Here is a 20939-nt window from a genome sequence, read left to right on the forward strand (position 1 = left end):
CAAAATCCAATATCAGGATCTGGCCCAGAGCCGTAACTCTGAGTAACCCCGCTGCTTCTCCTAGTCCTGCCTCTTACACTGCCAATTGTTTAAAGCTCTGGCCCATTCTTTTCACTTTCCCACAAGTAGATTATCTGCCACTCTACCAGATCACTCTAGAGTGAGCTTTGTCTGGCAAAGGCTCGAAGAACACAGAGTCATTTTAGCCTCATTCACAATCTTTGCTTATGTGTCCAAGTCTCCGAGTCTAGAGGAAGGTCAAGGAGGAGCCTCAGATACAACACACTCCCCTTCCTATCCTCCAAATATGGATTAAATTAGAACAGAGAAAGCAGGGAGATTGGCCCCAGCATCTCTCGCTGGAGCTGAGAAGTCGGCAGGTCATATACCAAGCACAAGAAACATCAGCCAAGCACCACGACCAACAAGCTGGGTGCCACTGCCATCTTTGTTTCCTGCCTGTATCTCCAGAGAGCTGGAAATGGAATAGAATACTCCAGTTATGAGATAAAGGCTAAAAAAATGCACAATTGGGTTTTGATATGGTGCTCACTGTGGTCCATGTGGAGGAGTAGTTACTGTTATTCCTTCCGCTCCTTTTTCTCCTCCTATTCTTTCTCTTTATTCTCCTCCTCCTCCTTCTTCCTCCGCTTCTTCTGCTCTTTTAATAAGGTCTGCTTATTTGAGACGTGATTAGGAATTTACATTTTCAGAATTTCAAAGGTGCCCAGTTTAGATCCACAACATGAAACTGTTAAGAATGTGAAAAAGAGCCACTAGCCTAAACTGTGTAAGACTGGGAAAAGCACAAAACACATTCCAGATTCAAAGGGCCCTATCTGATTTGTTTTGGGGTTTCTGCTGCATTTTCGTGATTCAACAAAAGGGTGTGCCTTCACACCCTAGGTTCTGTGGGAAGATAAAGTGACTATCTATGGGAGTTCCCTGTCAAATGAAGAATGATACTAAAGTAAAGAACATCATATTAAAGCATTTATCAAGTGCTCTTCTGCAGATTAATAATATTTTCCATAGGTCAACACTGTTTGTGTGTACATGTTGTAAAGCTGAAAAAAAAAAATCGGCATCCAAACAATAAGAAAAATGTTCCCTTTCTCGGAAGTCGGACTGACCCTACTTGTCCTCTAAATTGTTTCCAGAAGTTAAAGTTATTGAAGGGAGGTTCATACATTTTTTGGTTGATCATTTACCAACCAGGACACATTTCCTCTTGCAGCTAACGCCACCGCTCACCATTTGTCTCATTGATTCCCCTGCCAAAACCTGGCCTTAGTCCAAACGATAAATGTCTTCTTTGAAGAGTTCTTGATCCATCCATTGTCCAGAATCCTCTTTATACACTAGTGATGGGATCAGAAGATGTGGACAGTTCCAGGATTTGATACAAGTGACCCATCCATTCCCAAGATGAGATAAATTTCTCCCTGGACAGAACTGGACCCCAACATCTAAGATGATGACCCATCTATACTCCAGAACATCTGTTCTCCCCATGACACATGCAAAAGAGCAATGGCCTCCTGTTCTCCAGGAGAGGCACCTGTCAATGGGAGAGCTCTTGGATGTGAATTAAGTGGCCTGATTCAACTTCACTCAAAAAGGCAATTATATTAAAGCTGCCGCTCCATACTGGTGAAATGTTGAAGGTCAAATCCGTGTAGTTCCTTGCACCAAGCACAAAAAAATAGGCAAAGAGGAACCCAGAAACCAAATAAAGATCTTGAGCTTCTGGTAATCTAACCCCCTGATATAGCACTCCTGAAATAGCCCAAAATTCAGGAAATAACATAAGCACAAATGTGTTAATGACATGTCTAACCATTGGGCAAGGGCTAATAAATCCATATGATAAAATATCAGGCAGTTATTAAAATCATACTAATAAATCATATTAGTAAGATTGATAACCTCTTATGTTTTGAGACTGATTTTAAAAATCATGATACAAAATTAATTACTCAACGTTTCAATTTACATTAAAAAAGGGTCACAATGGTCTGTCTAGGAGATGAAATAATAGCTGATTTACTTCTCTTCTTTATACTTTACTTCCCTTCTTAGGTTTTCCACACTTAGCATATATTACTTTTATACTCTAAGAAATAAAAGCTATTTAATTGGACTAAGCCATGGTCTAGGGGGCAGGTGATAAACTCCTTGAAGGACGATGTGCTGAGCCAAAAGGTGGCCAGATCCCAGATTTATTGTGCTGAACCCTTCCCCACACTCAAAGCACGGGAGGTGGGAGGCTCCAGTGTGGCCCCTGGCTCTTTCCATCCTGCAGCGCAGTCTCTCTGGTTGCCAGCAAGCTGTTTCATGACTCACTACAGGCTGCTGGGTTGGTCACTTCCCTTGAAATAACCCAGCTGGCAAAGAGCACACAGTGGTGCCGCGAGGATTAATTCATTCATGTTTATAGACAAGCTTGCTGAGATTCTTGGATGGGAGTCTTTCCATGCTAAGGAGTGCAAGTATTCAGCTGAGTACATTTCTGGGGCAAATTTCCTGCCACAAATTCTCTAAACTCAATGCAGATGCCCAAATTCAGGACAAAATTTATGTAAGCTGGCTGACAGACCATGCGCCATTATAATAAAAATGAATTGGATGTCAAATGTCTACAGGCAACTGAACACTACCATGTCTAGCCTTCCTGGAGAATCACAAAGCTGGATCTAACAGGCCCAGAGATGGACGAACTCTGGGCCATTGATGGGCAGAAGAATTTCTTGGCCCTGGTTGGGCAGTAACTCTTCCAAGCTTATGTAAAATATCTCCCACCACAGTCACATAAAGGGTCCAAAGGTGCCATGGAAATCAATACAGGTCCCTGGCCCTAGACCAAGCATAAATGAAATGACAATGCAAAGAAGCATAAATGTAGCATCAGAATACTGGGGAAACAAGGGAAGTATTTTTTAAGAAAAGTACCAGCACCAGCTCCCCAGATGCAGAATTGACTGTGGACAATCTGTAGATGAAGAATGACTGGTGAAGCAAATCGTTCCATTGCAAAGGGCAGCATTCAGCTCAGGCTGTGCCGCAGCCAGCTTCTGACAGGCAGAAATGACAGGCATGAAGAGTACGTGGGAACTGTGCAGAGGCCCAGCACAGAGCAAGGCCTGGGATGGCTCTTCCTTCCCCCATCTCCTACCAGTTGGAGGACAAGCTGGCGCACGTCTGTCAGAGAAGATGGAATGCTCACATTGACCCAGAGGGTATGGCATTGCATAGCAGAGGTTCTCTTCTAACTGTACCTCAGGGATTTCAGCTGAAAGCCAAGGTAGCAGAATTAAGGAAGACCCCAAGGGAGTTGGTTTTGGACATCTCGTCTCAGAGGCCTAGTTAAATGACAGATCACCTCCCTCTCTGCAGCAACACCCTGATCCTGTTCCCCAAACTTGAAGGCTGCATAAGACACATGAGTATCTTAACATCCTGGGCTTACCCATCCCATGAAAGCAGCTACTGCTCCTGCCTCCAGAAGTTGCCTCTAGCACCTCCACTGACCCCATTTTCAGGGCATGTTTCACTTTGTACTCCAGATCTGCCTGGATGAAATGACAGCACATCATTCTCCTTTCAGGCAGGAGCCTAGAAATATTAAACACATTCATTGATCTGATCTTGGATGTTCAAAATAAAAATGGAAATACAGACCATGTGTTCTTGGGGAATATCATGGATTAAGTTAGCTCCCAAATGAAACCAACTCTAAGGAAGTAACCCAGGGAACTGCTGACTTATATCAGCTTTCCTCTGGACTTCGTGCCCAATTATTCATGACAATCTCATTTGGGCTGCCCCATCTGAAGGAAGAGCAGACTACATGGGCAGGCTTCTTTCTTTCCAGTAAGGTTGGGAGAATCAGTAAGGAAACCACTAAACACATGGGGAGTCCGGGGTTGGGGAGTTGAATGTTAGCACAGATTCAGATTGCTATTTCTTGTCATCTTGGCATTTGGGTTTATGGAATAAATAAAAAGCCAACATGTCTAAATGGCAATAGCTTGAAAGAGAAAGAACACAAATGTGCTCCAGGTTCTGAAGCATATTCTTCAGAATATAAGGACACGTCCCTCACTGAAACAGAGCAAAAACGTCAAACGTTGGCAAACCTAACTAAGGGGAAACAGCCAAAGGGCATCTTTAAGATGTGGTGCCTCCTCTAAGACCCCATAGGATCAAGGTAGGCAATTTATGGTCCCTCTGCTGCTGAACAGAAGGACACAAGGACACAAGGCACAGGAACAGCCCCTGGGATACCTCAGAGCAGGAGTGAACACAGGTGTGGAGTATGTTCCCCATTCTATCAACTATCCCTTCCCAAGTTCCTGGAGTCTGCTTTGGAGATGACCAAGCCAACGGTCATGTAGTAAGAAGAGCAAAGGAGTGGGAGGAGGAAAGCATGTTTATCTCAGGTAAAGGATTACAATTAGTGCCAATCATTTTTCTGTTTACCCCCACACCTACCATTTCCTGGTCTAATACGTCGTGCAAGGGGAGTGGATCTCTGAAGGTCCATTTCTCAGAATTCCTTTCCAACTGGCTTCTGGTTAGATTCAGTCAATGGAAGGTACTAGTGCAAGACTGGCAGGTAGATAGATGGAAGAGGAACCGAGAGCATCTCTCTCCTGTCTCTATCTGCTTCATGCAGTGGCTGCAACTCCTCATACTCCATTACCTGGTAGACTGCCCTTCCCTTGGTGGCCCCAACTTCCACCATGCAGTTTCCTGCATGGTTCCAGTTCCCACCAGGCCACCTCCTACTGATGGGAGGTACCCCAGCTTCCTGCTGATGCTGTCTCTGGGTTGCTTCCCCAGCCTTGTTTAGCTTGTCGGCCTTTCTGACACCTTCCTAGCTAGCTCTTTATATTAAATTCCCTCTACTGAACTCCAGGATTTCTGATTTCAGATTCCGGATCTGGACTCATGCGCTTTAGGTCTTAGGAGACCCTGATTCAGTAGGTGTCTGCCCTAAATCCCCTCAAGGCTTACCAGGATAATTTTGAGTCCAACTTCCAACTGCCAGCACCTTCATTTCTTTGCCTAGAGGTTTCTTTTTGGTGGCCTGAGCCTTCTCTTCCCATGTGTGTGTTCAAGGAAGACTAGACGTGCAGGGGAATTAAGATACACACACTCACACTCAGAGCTGCCCACAACAATGACTGACAGGACCTCAGATAAACTCAGCTCTCTCCCTGCTCTGGTGTGTGTCCCTGCAGAATTCGTATGTTGGAACTTAAACCCCAAGGTGACGGTGTTAAGAGATAGGGTCTTTGAGAAGTGTTTAAGTCCTGAGAACCTCTGCCCTCATGAACGGATTCATGATCTGAAAAAAGAAGGAAGCACTCTAGTGTCCTTCTACTCTTCAATCTTCTGCCACGTGAGAACACAGCAACAAGGCACCATCTTGGAAGCAGGCAGCAGCCCTCATCAGATATTCAATCTGCCATGTCTTGATCTTAGACTTCCCTGCCTCCAGAACTGTGAGAAATAAGTTTCTGTTGTCTAGAAATTACTCAGTCTAAAGTATTTCACTATAGCAAAAGAGACCAACTAAGACACTCACCCCTCATCCAATACCACCCTAAGGTGCACATTCTAAATCGGCTCCCAGAATTCCCAGAAGAACTAAGCTCCAGTTGTCCACAGCGGTAACCTGATTGACCAGGTACCCCTTCTGGGCTGCCTTCCCTTGTTTCTCTGGCTTGCTCACTCCACTGCTGGGGTGTCTACCTTCCCCAGAATTTTGCACTTGAATCACTGGCTCAGGGTCTGCATCTGGGGGAATCTAAAGGAAGGACACTTTTTTTTTTCCTTTTTGTGCTAGTTCTTTATTCTTCATGAAAGTTAAAGTAATGCTTGGAAAGAATGTGGGGTTCACTTAGTGACAGGACTGCAGACGATGTGGGCAGTGGGCCCCTTCTCACCAGAGACAGCATGGCTGAGCAGGCTGTGGTGGTGGATGAAGAGGGAGGTTTCTGCAACCTCTAGCTGGGCGATGACTGTCAGAAGGGCATAGTCTCAAGGCCTCTGCTTCCCCATCCACAAAAGGGAAATCCCATCAGTGTTCTTTGAAAGCTCCTTTTGACCATCATGTCAAAAGAATTGCAGGGAGCCAGAACACATTTTGACCCTGAAGGAATCTTTTAAACCAGCACTTTTGAGTTTCTGGCACATTAGGGGAGAAAGAGCAAGGGACCCTGAAGGGCATGTGTGTGCTTCCAGTGAATTCTAAGGAAGTGAAATAATGACCTTGGCCCAGGCAGCAAAAGACAGATTTAATTTACGTGCTTCTGGCCATATTTGGAAAAATCATTTAAACCAAGAAAAGAAAAGTCCAAACTGCAAGTCAATTGTGCCTAACATCACACATCCCAATGGTATGTGCTGGCCTCTCCTAGCAACTACGCTATTCCAACATTCCCGATCACTGCACATATTTGGACCTTGTGTTTTCCCAGAAGCCATGTAGGTCTGGTCTGAAATACCATCCTGAATCTGCCCAGCCTTAGCTCCGAAGCTGGCTCCACTGCTTCTCCTCCCCCACCACACTCTCATTTCGAAGGCTGCCCTGTCTCTCTCTAGCTTTGCTTCCATAACCGAGGCCTCAGGGCTCTCCTTATTTGTAACTTCTTAATTTAGACCCCGGCCAGTAGAAATGTATACAGTGAGCAGAGGAGAAGGTCTTATTTTATCCACAACTCCTGATGCTGAGAATCGACTCTCAGTTGAAGCAGGCCAGAGCCCCCAGTCTGATGGCCTAGGCCACCAGAGGAGTCCACTTGGGATGCATAATTCACACGCTCCGTGCAGGGAGATGTTTATGGACATATTCTACGCATCTCTAGTATCCTGCTCCACAGAGCCCGAACCACACTGAAGACTGTAAGTAAGGCAACGTCCCCTGGATTAGAAGTTGTCGGGTTTATTTTTAAATCCCAAGGATTTGTAAGGATGCCCATGATGAGAAACCTCAGTGCCCTCCTTCCATGCACACTCACACACACACGCATGCACAAACATGCAGAGGCGACAAGGAGAAAGAGAGAGAATATATGCACGGGGGCGGATGCGCTGTAAGGCCCGAGACAGAAGTCCGTGGGAGGCCCAAAGAGAGAGTGTGCGGGAAGCCAGCCTACCTGGCGCTTTGCTAGCCCACAGTTTCCACTGGCTGTTGCCATCCCCAAATAAATTCCTGCAACTTTAAGACTCACTATTTATCTCTTTAAGCTTTCTGCTCTTGGCTGTCTGCTGTACTCTTAAATCTCTGTCGAACGTAAAAAGTTTTTTTGCTTTTTTGTTTCATTTGTGGTGGTTGTTGTTGTTGTTTAAGAGACAGAGTCTCGCTTTGTCACCCAGGTTTCAGTGCTGTGGCACAATTACAGCTTACTGCAGCCTCTAACTCCTGGGCTCAAGCCATCTTCCTGCTTTAGGCTCCCGAGTAGCTGGAACTACAGGCCAATGCCACCATGCTAATTTTTTTATTATTATTTATAGAGACAGGGTCTTACTATGTTGCCCAGGCTGGTCTCAAACTCCTGGGCTCAAGTAATCTACCCACCTCAGCCTCCCAAAGTACTGGGATTACAGGTGTGAGCCACTGTGCCCAACCTAGGGAGTTCATTACGCAGCAGTTCCCAAACTTTCTTGGTTCACATTACCCTTAAGGTCCCAGCAATTTTTATGCAATGCTCCTAGGCTAAAACAAATACTTACTAGTTCCATGTATTAAGTAGTTAAGTCCAAATAACTTAATAAGTAATTATGTCCTAACAACTCAATAGCCGTTGGGGAAAATACACATAAATTGACATAAATAAAAATACTTTATTTCATTCTTAAACCTAAGTACTAGCTAACAGGATGTGTGCACCTGTTAGACAACTTCGAGTTTTCTAATCTTGGTATCAGATTGAACAGCAAAACTCACCATTCTTGTTCCACAATGATTTCGTGCAGTTCTCACCGGCTACAACCACTGAAAATTCAGCTTCACTAAAACATGATGACATTGAAAAACATAGTACTACATAACACTGGCAATATTGTGTGGTGGTGGCGTACAGAGGTCAAGCATTGCTGGGCTTCCCTAAGAAGTGTTTAGTAATTCCACATCACTTCTCTGAGTTTGCTGTGGCACCCTGGGGTGTCTTGGGTTATGGGAACCACAGTCTGATGAAATCATTTGTCCACAGTTTGTGTGTGTGTGTGTGTGTGTGTGTGTGTGTGTGTGTGTGTAAATGAACCCGTGACCAGAGCCCAGAACAAATACGAATTTTTACATGAATAAAGATGCATAGGACAAGACCTGGAAGGGTGCATACCAAACCGCTCGCTCTGGCTACTTCTATGGAGACAACATTGGGGGTAAAGAGGTCCAGGGAGACTTTTGTCAGAATTTTTCTGAAGATGCTTTCATGTATAATTTGTGTAATTATAAACAAAACAAAACAAAAAATCCTTGCCATGTAAGAGTGCTAAATTCTGTTCAGAAAGGGTCAATGCCAAACTCCAGCACACTGTGGGTACGCTGCGGATGAGCGTTTCTCCCTCAGTCGCTGAAACTATTTTTTTTTTTTTTTGAGACGGAGTTTCGCTCTTGTTACCCAGGCTGGAGTGCAATGGCGCGATCTCGGCTCACTGCAACCTCCGCCTCCTGGGTTCAGGCAATTCTCCTGCCTCAGCCTCCTGAGTAGCTGGGATTACAGGCAGGCGCCACCATGCCCAGCTAATTTTTTGTATTTTTAGTAGAGACGGGGTTTCACCATGTTGACCAGGATGGTCTCGATATCTTGACCTCGTGATCCACCCGCCTCGGCCTCCCAGAGTGCTGGGATTACAGGTGTGAGCCACCGCGCCCAGCCGCTGAAACTCTTTATGGCATTTTTTTCAAGAGTCTTTCTTCCTTCCTCATTGCCCACGGCAGCAATTGTCAAGAGGTGGTAGTCAATCAGAATCACCAGTAGTTGTTCCCAAACTACCCCCCAAACAACCTCCCCAGAGTCCAGCTGCTCACTGTTCACTCACAGCGCTGTGTGACATTGGTGGCTGTTAAGGCTGGCTGTCCCTTTGGTAGTTTGGAGCCTCTGCTTGGAGGCTGCTGGGCAAAGACTGTATTTACCTGCCTTCTGTTCATCTAAGTGGAGCCTGGTGGCTAGTTTCCACCAATGAGGGGAAGGGAGGCAGGATCCAGGTCTAAATTTAAGCCCTAAAGTACCCCTAAGAAGATCCACACCCTACCCCCACACTTCCTTGCAACATCCATTTCTCTGCTCCTTTGCTCACCCATTTCTCTTGGCTGGCATGCCCCAGGGGCAGGGCAGGGGGTGTGACTGGGACTAGAGGTGAAAAAGGAAGTCACTCCATGAGAGATTACAGAGATGAGGAGGGGCAGGGACAGGTAGAGCAAGAAAGAGACAGAGAAGCCAGAGCCAGAAATTATGCATTGTCAAAAATCAAAAAACAAAGTAAAAATTTAAAAAATAGCACATAAAATTGTCAGGGGGCAGCCTTCAGTAGCAATTCTACTTTTGTGACATAGGTTCCAGGGAGCTATATTTCCTCTGAAACGAAGTGACCTGTTTCATCGTCCTCATTACCAAACGTGAGAAGGGCAAGGGCAGCGTGCACAGATCCTCTGAAGCGCAGGACTGCAGAGCTGAACCAACCGACAGTCTCTCAGCCCTTATCAAATGGGCTCAGAGACTGGTCAGAGAACACAGGGGCCTGACTCCCCGAACGCCCTTCGGTTTGGGACAGAACCCAGGCCATTCTCTGCCAGTTATTCTTCAGCTCATGCAGGAGTCCAGGAGAGAACAAAGGTCCCAGCTGTCCTAACTCAGCCCTTAACAGAGTTCTGCAGGGCAGAGTGGCTCATGCCTGTAATCCCAGCACTTGGGAGGCTGAGGCGGGTGGTCATGAGGTCAGTCGTTAGAGACCAGCCTAACCAACATGGAGAACACCTCCTAAAAATACAAAAATTAGCCGGGAGTGGTGGCGCGCGCCTGTAGTCCCAGCTATTCAGCAGGCTGAGGCAGGAGAATCACTAGAACCTGGGAAGCAGAGGATGCAGTGGGCCGAGATCATGCCACTGCACTCTAGCCTAGGTGACAGAACGAGACTCCATCTCAAAAAAAAAAAAAAAAAAAAAAAAAAAAAAAAAAAAAAAAAAAGCCAGAGTCCATGAAATGCCCATATAATAAGAATGCTTTAGAGCCCTTAAGCACCAGGGCATAAACAGATTTCAGAAATGGAGCCACACTCATATCTCGTCTCAGCTTCTCTTAATACAAGAATCTCTGGCAAATTGAGTCCCTTTCTGTGCCCCAGGGTTTCCCTTTGCCAGTGAGAAACCCTAAGACAAGGCTGTGATAATTATTTTGATTCTTTATGTTTTTGACCCTCAAATGGTTATTCAGTCATTTAGTGCCTCAAAAGAAGGCCAGAAGGAACTTCACTCTGCTCGAAGTTCGTTCTGATAAACCACCTAAGGCCTGCATGGAAAGCCTGGACCCTGTCCCCCTCGTCACAGAGTGAGAGGCAAGAGGGACCCTCGTGCCCTACTGGCTGAGCCTTCCTTCTCCACACACCCGCACGCTCCTTCGGACAATGTCTCAGCTTCTCGTTGCTGTTGTCCCAGCCTCCGCAGAGACCCTGCAATTACGCATAATTTATTCCATGTGTTTGTTGTGCCTGCCAGAGGCGTCTGTTGTAAATGTTTCAGTGCTTTAACTTTTCTTTTGAAATAATTGTCCCCAGGGTGATGAACTGAGCAGTAAATTAACACCCCTCTATCTAAGGCCTCCTCTGGGTTCCTGTTCCCTTCTAGCTGCAGTGATCCCCATAAAACATTCATTAAATACAGTGCCACAGGTGGCACAGGCAGGGATGGGAGCGCCCAGGCCTGCGAACTGACTAACTCAATAGGTGGGTGACAAGTTTCATGAAGAAACTCCCAGGACTAGTTGAATAGGAGTTTGTTTTAAAGACCTTTTCAGTGATATGTTTCACAGAAGACTCCTTTAACCCACATTTGCCATCAGCCCCCAACTCTGCTTGGTCATGTTCTTTGGATCTTGACACAAAAATACGTTTTTGCTCCTCTTGGAAGCCTTCTGTTATCTGAGCCCATCTGTGTCACTGCAATGACACTATCACTCAGGTGTGCTCCCTCCCCTTGTCTCACACACACACATACACACACACACACACACACACACACACAGAGTAACATAATCTCACACCACTGGCACACTCTCACACACCCACGCGCGCACACACACACACAAACACAATCTCACACACGCTCACGCCACTGACACACCCACTCACTCACACAAACACTCTCAACAGTTTAGGAATGGTCTAACAAGCTGACTATTGGTCTAGTTATTCATTATGTCGGTGGTGAGCATTCCTTTGTTTCTTGTGAAATTTTTATTTCTCTTCCCCGATAGCAAGGACTCCACTTGTAAATGATAGCGGCTAGTGCATTCTAAAGTGACATCGGCTTATGGCCTGGACTTCTGTGCCGGCACTTTGCTGGTCGCTCTCAGATCGATTCTCCTGTTCCTTTCCTCTGCTCCGCGCTGCAGGGAACTGATCCCCAAAACTGTGTTTCCTGGAATAACTCATCAACTGACTTTAGGTTAGGTCTGGCCAGTGGGAGGTACTGATGAGAGCCTGGGAAGCAGAAGAGGGAAATTCAGAGTATTTCTCCCTCACTTTTTCTATCTGCTTCAGATGGCATCTCTTCCAGGATTCTAGCTCCCACTGGGTGGTCCTGGCTCCTGAGCTCTGGTAAGACCATTTCCACTCCTGTCTTTAGAGCCCAAAGGTGGTGCCCACTTCCTGCCATGCTCATCTCCGCTGCCTCACTGTCTTTCTTGCCTCAGCATTCCTTCTTTTAACACCTGCAGGATTAGCTCTTCGTAATGTCCCGCTGCTGACCTGCGTGGCCTGAGCTTTGCCTTCTTACTGTACTCTACCTGATACAAAGTTTATTGGAAGCAAAGGAGGCCTGGGCTGAGAAAGCACTGAGTGAAAGGTTAGAGGGATGAGAGGCAAAGACCAGCACTGCTCCTCAACCTGCCAGCTCTAGCACCTTGCCATCTGCACTCAGCTTTAAGCTTTGCCAACTTGTGGGAACAGAGAGAAATGGTGCCCTGCTGGGTAACTTAAGAAAACCTCCAAATCTGTCCAGGATAGAGCAGTCAAAAATATTTAGACTGATTTAGGGGGGGAAAAAATCCAGGCTATTCTTTTATTAAAAATTCCAGATTCAGTATTCTTTCTTTAAAGTACGATACATATCTGTGTTTATATTCCTGAATTTTCCCTACTGTCTGTTGAACCTCGAGCTGTAAACTGAGCTGATTTTCCCCACTGTTGTCCTCAGTGGAAACAGAGCTTCACCCCACTAAAATTTATACAAAACCACTAATGTAGGGTGGCTAGTTTGTCTTTCACCCATCCTTCCAGTGAATACCACAGCCCTTTTGCCTTTACTTTAGGAAAGAAGAATCAAACATGACTTTATAGGATTGTTTAAGGATCCGTTGAGGGAAAACGTTCAATAGACACAGGAGCAACAAGTTAAAAGCATTGCTTTTGAGTCAGACTGCCTGGCATGGACTCTGGCTCTGCCATGCATTATCACTGAGCAAGTTATGTTTCCCTGTAGACCTCAGTCTTCTCATCCGTGAGCTGGGGATCATAACAGTTTTGAGACTTAAAGGAAATAATACCTGTAAGGCTTTGCATATTATGTATAAGCACTCCGTAAATGTTACTTATAATTTTATCATTGTCAACATCTTTCTATGCCCACATCCTTGAAAATCAATGAGAAGGTATAAGAGCCAAGTTACTACCATATAAGATAAATAAGGGACAGTCCAATACCCCAGACTGATGAGTTGATGACCAACATCATCTCTGCACATCAGCAAAGAAAGTTGCTGACTCTCAGAACTGGAGAGACTGTATAATCTAGTATAATCTCCCTGCATGACAGCTGAGATGGAAGAGACGCAGAAGGCTCAGCTGCATGGTGATGGTACCGTAACTCCTATCCCAGGGTCCTAATATATGGGTATTACGTCATTACAGTTCAGAACATTTCATTTCAGATCAGCATCATGTTGATGTGATGTGAATTGCTCTCAAGGAAGCTGATACAGTTTGGATACGTGTTTCCCCCCAAATGTCATGTTGAATAGAAATCCTCAATGCAGGAGGTGGAGACTGGTGTTTGGATCGGGGGTGGGGGGGGATCCATCATGGCCTGGTGCTTTCTTGGCAAAGGTGAGTGTGTTCCTGTCAGATCTGGTCATTTTAAAGTGTGTGGCACCTCATCCCCATAACCCACTCCTGCTTTCACCAAGTGACATGCCTGCTCCTCCTTCGCCTTCTACAATGATTATAAGCTTCCTGAGGCCTCCTTAGAACCCTAGAAGATGCCAACACCATGGCTTCTGTAAATCCTACAGAACCATCACCCAGTTAAACTTCTCTTTTTAATAAATTACTCAGTCTCAGGTTATTTATTTATAGCAATACGAGAATGGCCTTAGAGAGAAATCTTATAGAGACAGCTTAAAACAAACCAAAAAAAAAAAAAAAAAGAAGAAGAAGGAAAGAAATTGCCTACAGCTAACATGAGACTTAATGGTGACTTAATAGTGAAAGACTACATTTTTTTCTCATATGATCAAAAACAAAGCAAGGAAGTCCATTATCACCACTGCTATTCAGCATTGGACAGGAGATTCTAATCAGGGCAATTAGGAAATGGGCAGAGGGGGTGGGGACAAAATATATCCCAATTGGCAAAAAGAAGTAAAACTATCTCTATTCAGATGACACGATCTCATAAATGCAAAATCCTAAGGAATCCATTAAAAATTATCAGAAAAGTTGTGGGATACAAGATCAAATATAGAAAAATCAATTATATTTCTATATTCTGTCAATGAACAATACAAAAATAAAATTTTTTAAAAAACTACATTTTTAAATTTATTTATTTTACTTCAGGTGCACACTGTATCTGGCATTTCTCCCCGTGTTATCCCTCTCCACCCCTCCTTCCCTCCCCTTCTCCCACTGTCGCTCCCTTACCCCCCACAACTACCCCCAATGTGTGATGCTCCTCTCCCTGAGTCCTTCTTTCTAAATTAGTCTATAGATTCAGCTCAATCCCCACCAAAATCCCAGCTTATTTTCTTATAGATATGGACAAGCTAGTCATGAAGTTCATATGGAAATGCAAAGCAACCAAAATTGTCAAAACCGTTTTGAAAGAAAAGTACAAAGTCAAAGGACTTACGCCTCAATTTCAAAACTTAATAAGCAGGCACAGTAACCAAGACAGGGTGGTACTGCATAAGAACAGACATAGAGATCAATGGAATAGAATTGATGTCCAGAAAGAAACTCTTACATTTATGGTCAACTGACTTTTGATAAGGGTGTCAAGATCATTCAGTGAGGAAAACAGTCTATTCAACAAATGGTACTGGGACAACTGAATATCTACATGCGGAAAAATACATTTGAATCCCCTCCTTAAATCTCACACAAAAATCAACTCAAAATTGACCATAGTCCTAACTGTAAGTGTTAAAACCATAAAAGTTAGAAGAAAAACTAGAAATATCTTAATGATATTGGATTAGGCAACGGTTCCTTAGATATAACACAAAAGCATAAGTGACAAAACTAGATAAATTGACCTATTTCAAAATTAAAACTTATGCTTCAAATAATCTCAAAAAATGAAAAGACAATCTACAGAATTAAAGAAACTATTTCTACATCATATTACTTGAGAAGACTGGTATTCTAAACAGATAAAGAACTTCATATATCCCAAATATATAAAGAACTTCATATATTCCAAATACACAAATAACTCTTTCAACCTGACAATCAAAAGCCAATTAACCCAGTATGTTTAAGAGGCAAAGGATGTGAACAGATGTTTTTCCAGAGAAGACACGCAAATGACCAGTAAGCACATGAAAAGATGATCACATCATTAGTCATTAGGGAAATGCAAGTTAAAACTGCAGTGAAATACCACGTCACACCACTAGGATGGTTAAGTTCAAAAAGCAGAAAATCAGTGTTGGTGAGGATGTGGAGATGCTGAAAACCTCATAAGCTGCTGGCTGGAATGTAAAACAATACGGCCACTTTGGAAAATAGTACGGCAGTTCTTTAAAAGGTTAAACACAGAGTTACCATATGACCCAGCAATTCTACTCCTAGGTATATACCCAAGAGAAATGAAAGCATATAGCCAAAAAAAAAAAAAAAAAAACTTGTACACAAACATTTATTGCAGCATTATTCATAATAGCCCGAAAATGGAGACCTCTCAAATGTCCATCAACTGCATGGATAAATAAAATGAGGCAAATCCAAAATATGGAGTATTATTTGGCAATAAAAAAGAATGAAGTGCTGATATATGCCACAGCATGGATCAATCCTTAAAAAAGTGTTGCTAAATGAAAGAAGCAAAGGACCGCATATTCTATGATTCCATTTATGTGAAAGTCCAGAATAGGCAAATCTACAGAGACAGAAAGTAGGTTAGTTGTTACCCAAGGCTTGGCAATTACTGGGTACAGGATTTCTTTTTGGGATAATAAAAATGTTTTAAACATAAATTGTGTAGATAATTGCACAAATCTGTGAATACATTAAAAACAACTGAATTGTATACTTTAAACAGGTGAATTTTGGGGTATAAAATTAAATCTCAATAGAGATGTTTACAAAGTCAATGGACTTGGTATCTTTAAAATTAGAGAGCAGAAAAAAAGCTAATAGGACTTGGGGATCAGGCAGAGCTGGGTTTGATTACCAGCTTCTACACAACTAGCTATGTGGTCTTAAGCAAATTCCTGTACCACTCTGGGCCTCAGTAAGGTAGCTTTTTTTTCTATTCAGCAGGAAGGAAAGTAAGGAAAGGTAGGGATATGCAGCATCAGGGTTGCAGTGAAGGCAGAACCAAGGTGACCTTCTGGAGTGAAGCAAGAACATCCAAGACCACCCGCTAGAATTTGATTCTTTAGTCCCTGTCTATTCCCTGGAAGAAAAGATGCCTTTCCTAAATATTCCATATGCAATGGTGGCCCGGCAGCAATGTTATGCAGTGGATAGTGACTATAACACTTCCTGCAGACAAGAGCAGCACCCATCCTTACCTCTCACCTATGGCTGGATTTGGCAAGAAAGAAGCATTCACGATGTTAAAGAAACTGAGGGAACACAAGAAGGATCCTGACAATCAAATTCTAGGCCGTTTGTATCTTACACTGCTCATCTGAGAAGGTCATTTCCCCCCAGTGCCCATAAGGCATTAGATGCTTTGAGCTTTGCATTCTCAACACTGTAATGAAAATAGATGTTGAATGCTACAACATAAACATATGTATCATTCATAATGCATTCAGATGTCTTTTAATTATTCATGGTTCCTGAAAGTTATTTGACCAATCATGCATATATACCCAAGCAATGTTTATATTAGAACCACAGCCTCCGTGTATGCAGTTCCTGCTCCTTGGCATTCCCGTCTATGGAATTAAAATTAAATGAGTCAGTGGTCAATAAAAGTTACATGTGATTTCCATAAAATTATCCATTGTATATTTCTACGGGGTGGAGAAAGAAGTTTGCATGGCATTGCCGAAGCTGACAGAACACAGAATGCTTGCTTTCTGATGAGGGTGGCAGTGAGGATTAGTCTTTCCTAAGAATTAATTTCATTATTTCCCTGAATAATTGGTGGTCTTGGATTTGCTCTTCATCTAGGAAAAAAATAACTCAGAGGGCCACCCTCTCTGTTCTGTATAAGTTGTTTTCTTTAAAAAAAAAAAAAAAATGCCAGTATTCTGGGCTCGAAAACACCACATTCTTCTGTTTTGATGCTTGCATAAATTTGCATGTTAACACGAATGGTTCCAACTTAAAGAATGTAAAATGAAATGAAATTTGAATTCAAATCCAAGATGGAGACAAGATACATCTAAAAGCAACAGATTTTCAATCTAGTGGATTTTTTTCAAGAACCAGATTAAGAAAGACATAAACTTTCTCTCTCTCCCTCTCTCTCTCTCTCTCTCTTAAAAAAAAGGGTGGCACACAGAGACAGGTATCCCAAAGCGCACCCCCATGCCCCTTCAAGATACATACTTTGAGTATTTTATGGACCACAGCACAAATTCTAAAGCTGTTTTAATGACTGCATGCCACCCTAAAACTCAGAGACATGACCCAGAGGACATGGTCACCATTATGTTTCCACTTTTGGAGGCCCACCAAGATAAAATGAAATGTAAAAAATATAGCGTGAGTATCTTGACCAAATACAGGGCATGGATTTGCCTCTGCAGGCCCTAGGAGCCATTTCTTGCTTTATCCTTTGATTTTCCCATTGCAGTTGAAGGCTGTATGATACAGCGGTTAGGTACACAGACTAATAGACCTGCACTGGAATCCCAGATCCACCTACAATTTACTGGCTGTGTGACCTCTAGCAAATGCCTTAATCTTTTTTCATGAGTCTTCATTTACCTAGCAATAGTACCTGCTTCACAGACTTATTGTGAGATCACGTAATGCCACTTAGAACAGTGTCTAACACAGAGCAAGCACTCAAAAAGGGTTAGCCTCAGTGAGTGGTTGGGATGGTGGGGTATTGAATATTACTCAATATTTAGATGATGGTAGGAGCCAGGCCTGAAACTGTTTCTCCTCCAACCTGCCTTCCCATTTTGACCAGATAGCACTGCCCTGGAAAGAAAGGTCAAGTCATATGAAAGCCCATTTGCCCATGATCTCTGGCTGTAGGACAATGAGGGATGTCACGCTCTTATCTATCCTGCCCCACATCAACCCCTCTCAAGCCCAGTCTCTCTTCACTAAGGTATGCCAAACGAAACGACAACAGATGTCAATAAGTAAGGAGGACCATGATGAGCAAGCGCTGTCTCGTACCTCGTCACACTCCGTCGTGTTTGTGTCCAATTTCTGGACAGCTGACTTGTTGCTCTCCTTCAGCATTTTCTCTCGAACTTTAGTTTCATACTCAGGCCTGGAATGTTCCTAAACCAAAGAGCAGAGAGTGGTTAGTAAGCAGAAGGAAGAGCGGCCTTGGCCTGCAGGTAATAACCAGACACAAGTACGTTAACGTCAGCATTTAGGATTGGACACTATTGGATATGAACACAATCACAAGGCGTCTAGATGTCACATCCTAACAAGAACACAACGTGAGGAAGAGACAGGGGACACACAACATTCGTCATCACACTGAAAACCAAACCTGGGCACGTTCCTGGGGACAGCGTCGGTGTTGAGAAAAGAGAGAGGAAATGTTAACTGGATGATTGATACGAAGAGAGGCCCAGTGCTTTGCAGAGCAGTCTGACCAGAGGCACAGGGATATCCCTGGTCATCCCACCAACTATCATCAGACCTCAAACTTTAACTTTCAACAAGCCAAGTCCCAGCTGGAGAAACAGATGTGCCCCACAGCTGGAAGTGAGGGCAACAACAAAACTCCTTCCCTGCATCATTATTCTGTGAGCTAAAATGGCGACCATTAAACATCAAAGTCAAGGGTGGCCATAGGGAATCTTAAAACTCACTTGTCTGGACCTGTTTCCTGTACAGCCTCAGTGAGTAAGTCATTGGCAAGTACACCAATGCTCAAGAGACCTAGCTGGGCCATGCAGCAACACAAACCTGAATTGTGAGTCATCAGGCATGGGAAAGAGCACCTAACGAATCCAGAGGACCATGGTCAAATCAGCGCAGATGCTGGGGGAGGAAGATACATGACTCACTTCAAAGAAAATTTAACTGTGTACACCTGGCCTCACTGGCAGGTCTTCCTTACAGTTTCCAGCTCAAGAACAGACATCTACAGGTGTAAGGCCTTTATGTTCCTGCATCAATAGCTCCTGGGCAAGGATTCAGGTACTGGCTCACAATGGGCTCTGCTATTCAGGGAACACACAGGTCCTTATCGCTGTCCACATGTCAGAGATTCCAAAGGTCAACAGGCCAGGCTCTTGACCTGTCTCTGACTTTCCCAAGACATGCCATGATGCAGGAGAGGACAGAACACGTAAGTGACTAACAAGCGTAACTAAAACAACAGCAGGTGGTATCATTCAAGTGTTTTTAAGGCTTTCAATCGTCACCCATTCTCCAAGGGGACGGCACTCCTCCCACCCCTTCCAGGAGCCCTTCTCCAACTGCTGCAGCACACCTCTCAGGTGGGGGTCTCCTCCCTCTCTGAATTCCTAGATTTTTATAGCTTACACCACACACTGCAGCTCGTCCTAGCTGTTTTGCACGTGAGAGTCTTCTTATCCTAACATAAGGATCGGCTACCTGCGCTGTATTACTCTGCGTTTTATTATTGTGTATTATTCTTGGCACCATGCAGAACACATAGAAATCTCTAAATGCTTGTGAAGTGCACTTGATTTTGTCTCTCACCTTCATCCACTCTCCAACACAGCATTTCTTAAGGTGTGTGCCAAGATAATTTCGGCTAAAAAAGGATTCCGAGATCTAAAAGACTGGAAAACACTATAACGTATCGACTTCCTGAGAGTCACAATGAGCATATTAAAAACTCTGAAAAGTACTACTGTCAACATGCTTGCTTCATTTTCCTAAGCCCGTCATTTCCCACAGAGCAACTTTTGCCTGTAACCATTAATATCCTGCAGGAATACTTAGGGAAGTATGGTTTGAGGTTTTCCCCCGTGGCCTCTGAAATTTGGTTGCTTTTCTTCTACATTATTCCAATGGGATATTTTAATTAAAAACTGCAGTAGTACCTTTCAGTGAGTTCCAGAACATGGACTCTAAATCTCTTCAGGCCAGAGGAGCCTCTCCCACTTCATACCCTACACAGGGGCTGAGGGAGGCACTCCAGCTGACTGGCAGGATGTTTCTGATGGTCTCTGGCTTTCCTGGACACACCGTGGCAGCACACAGAGGAGTTTCCTGGAATGCCTCTAGATGTGCCTGTGGCTTACCTCCCCCCATGCTGGGCCCCAGTGCAGAGCCCCCACATCTTTTTGTTTGTTTGTTTCTTTTTGGGACAGAGTCTCACTCTGTCACCCAGGCTGGAATGCAGTGGCACAATCTCAGCTCACTACAACCTCTACCTCCCAAGCTCAAGGGGTTCTCCTGCCTCAGCCTCCAGAGTAGCTGGGACTACAGGCACACGCCACCATGCCCAGCTGATTTTTCTGTATTTTTAGTAAAGACAGGGTTTCAGCATGTTGGTCAGGTTGGTCTCCAACTCCCAAAGTGCTGGGATTATAGGCATGTGTCACTGCACCCGGTCATAACCCTCACCTTTTGAAAACAAGCTTAGCTTTCTCAGCACTCGGACAGGAGTCTGAAACTCAAAGCAGAGACAAGCTGCACTACACTCAACTGAAGCAGGCCTCACAAGGACCTCCCTGTTGCAGCCAAGCAAGTGGGCTGAGATTATAGAATCCCTCAAAAGTGAACAAGTAAGCTCCTGGCCAGAGCAGAATCCAGCCCCTGTGAGTGCTTCTTTGACACACCCAGCCACGGGCAGACCAGCCTTATTCCTGATGTCCCCCAAAGACAACAGCGCTGGATGGGTAATCTGATGCCAAGTCTTCATAGGCCACCACGCCTCCCACCGAGACTCTGGGAACTGTTTCCATTTGGTCAGTCTACTCAGGAGCCAGCTGGGAGGAAGAACGCAAGCCTGCTCAGGACCACGCTTGTCTGATCTAAAGAGGAAAGTCCAGAGATACATCCAAAAAATGGCTTCAACCAAGAGTCATCAAGCACCTGCTGTGCTCTGAGTTCTTTCCAAGCACTGAGACTATAGTGCT

General features: G+C 44.2%; 1 protein-coding gene across 1 annotated transcript in view; it reads right to left on the reverse strand.

Annotated features, from left to right (window-relative positions):
- ANO2 (anoctamin 2) overlaps window positions 1–20939 on the reverse strand; it is a 358642-nt gene that overhangs the window by 149713 nt on the left and 187990 nt on the right. The window contains exon 14 of the mRNA XM_074403486.1: window positions 18040–18147. Coding sequence (XP_074259587.1) covers window positions 18040–18147 — 108 coding nt within the window. The remainder of the gene's footprint in view (window positions 1–18039; window positions 18148–20939) is intronic.

The sequence above is a fragment of the Saimiri boliviensis genome, chromosome 7 (genome assembly GCF_048565385.1).
Source record: "Saimiri boliviensis isolate mSaiBol1 chromosome 7, mSaiBol1.pri, whole genome shotgun sequence".
NCBI classification, from domain to species: domain Eukaryota; kingdom Metazoa; phylum Chordata; class Mammalia; order Primates; family Cebidae; genus Saimiri; species Saimiri boliviensis.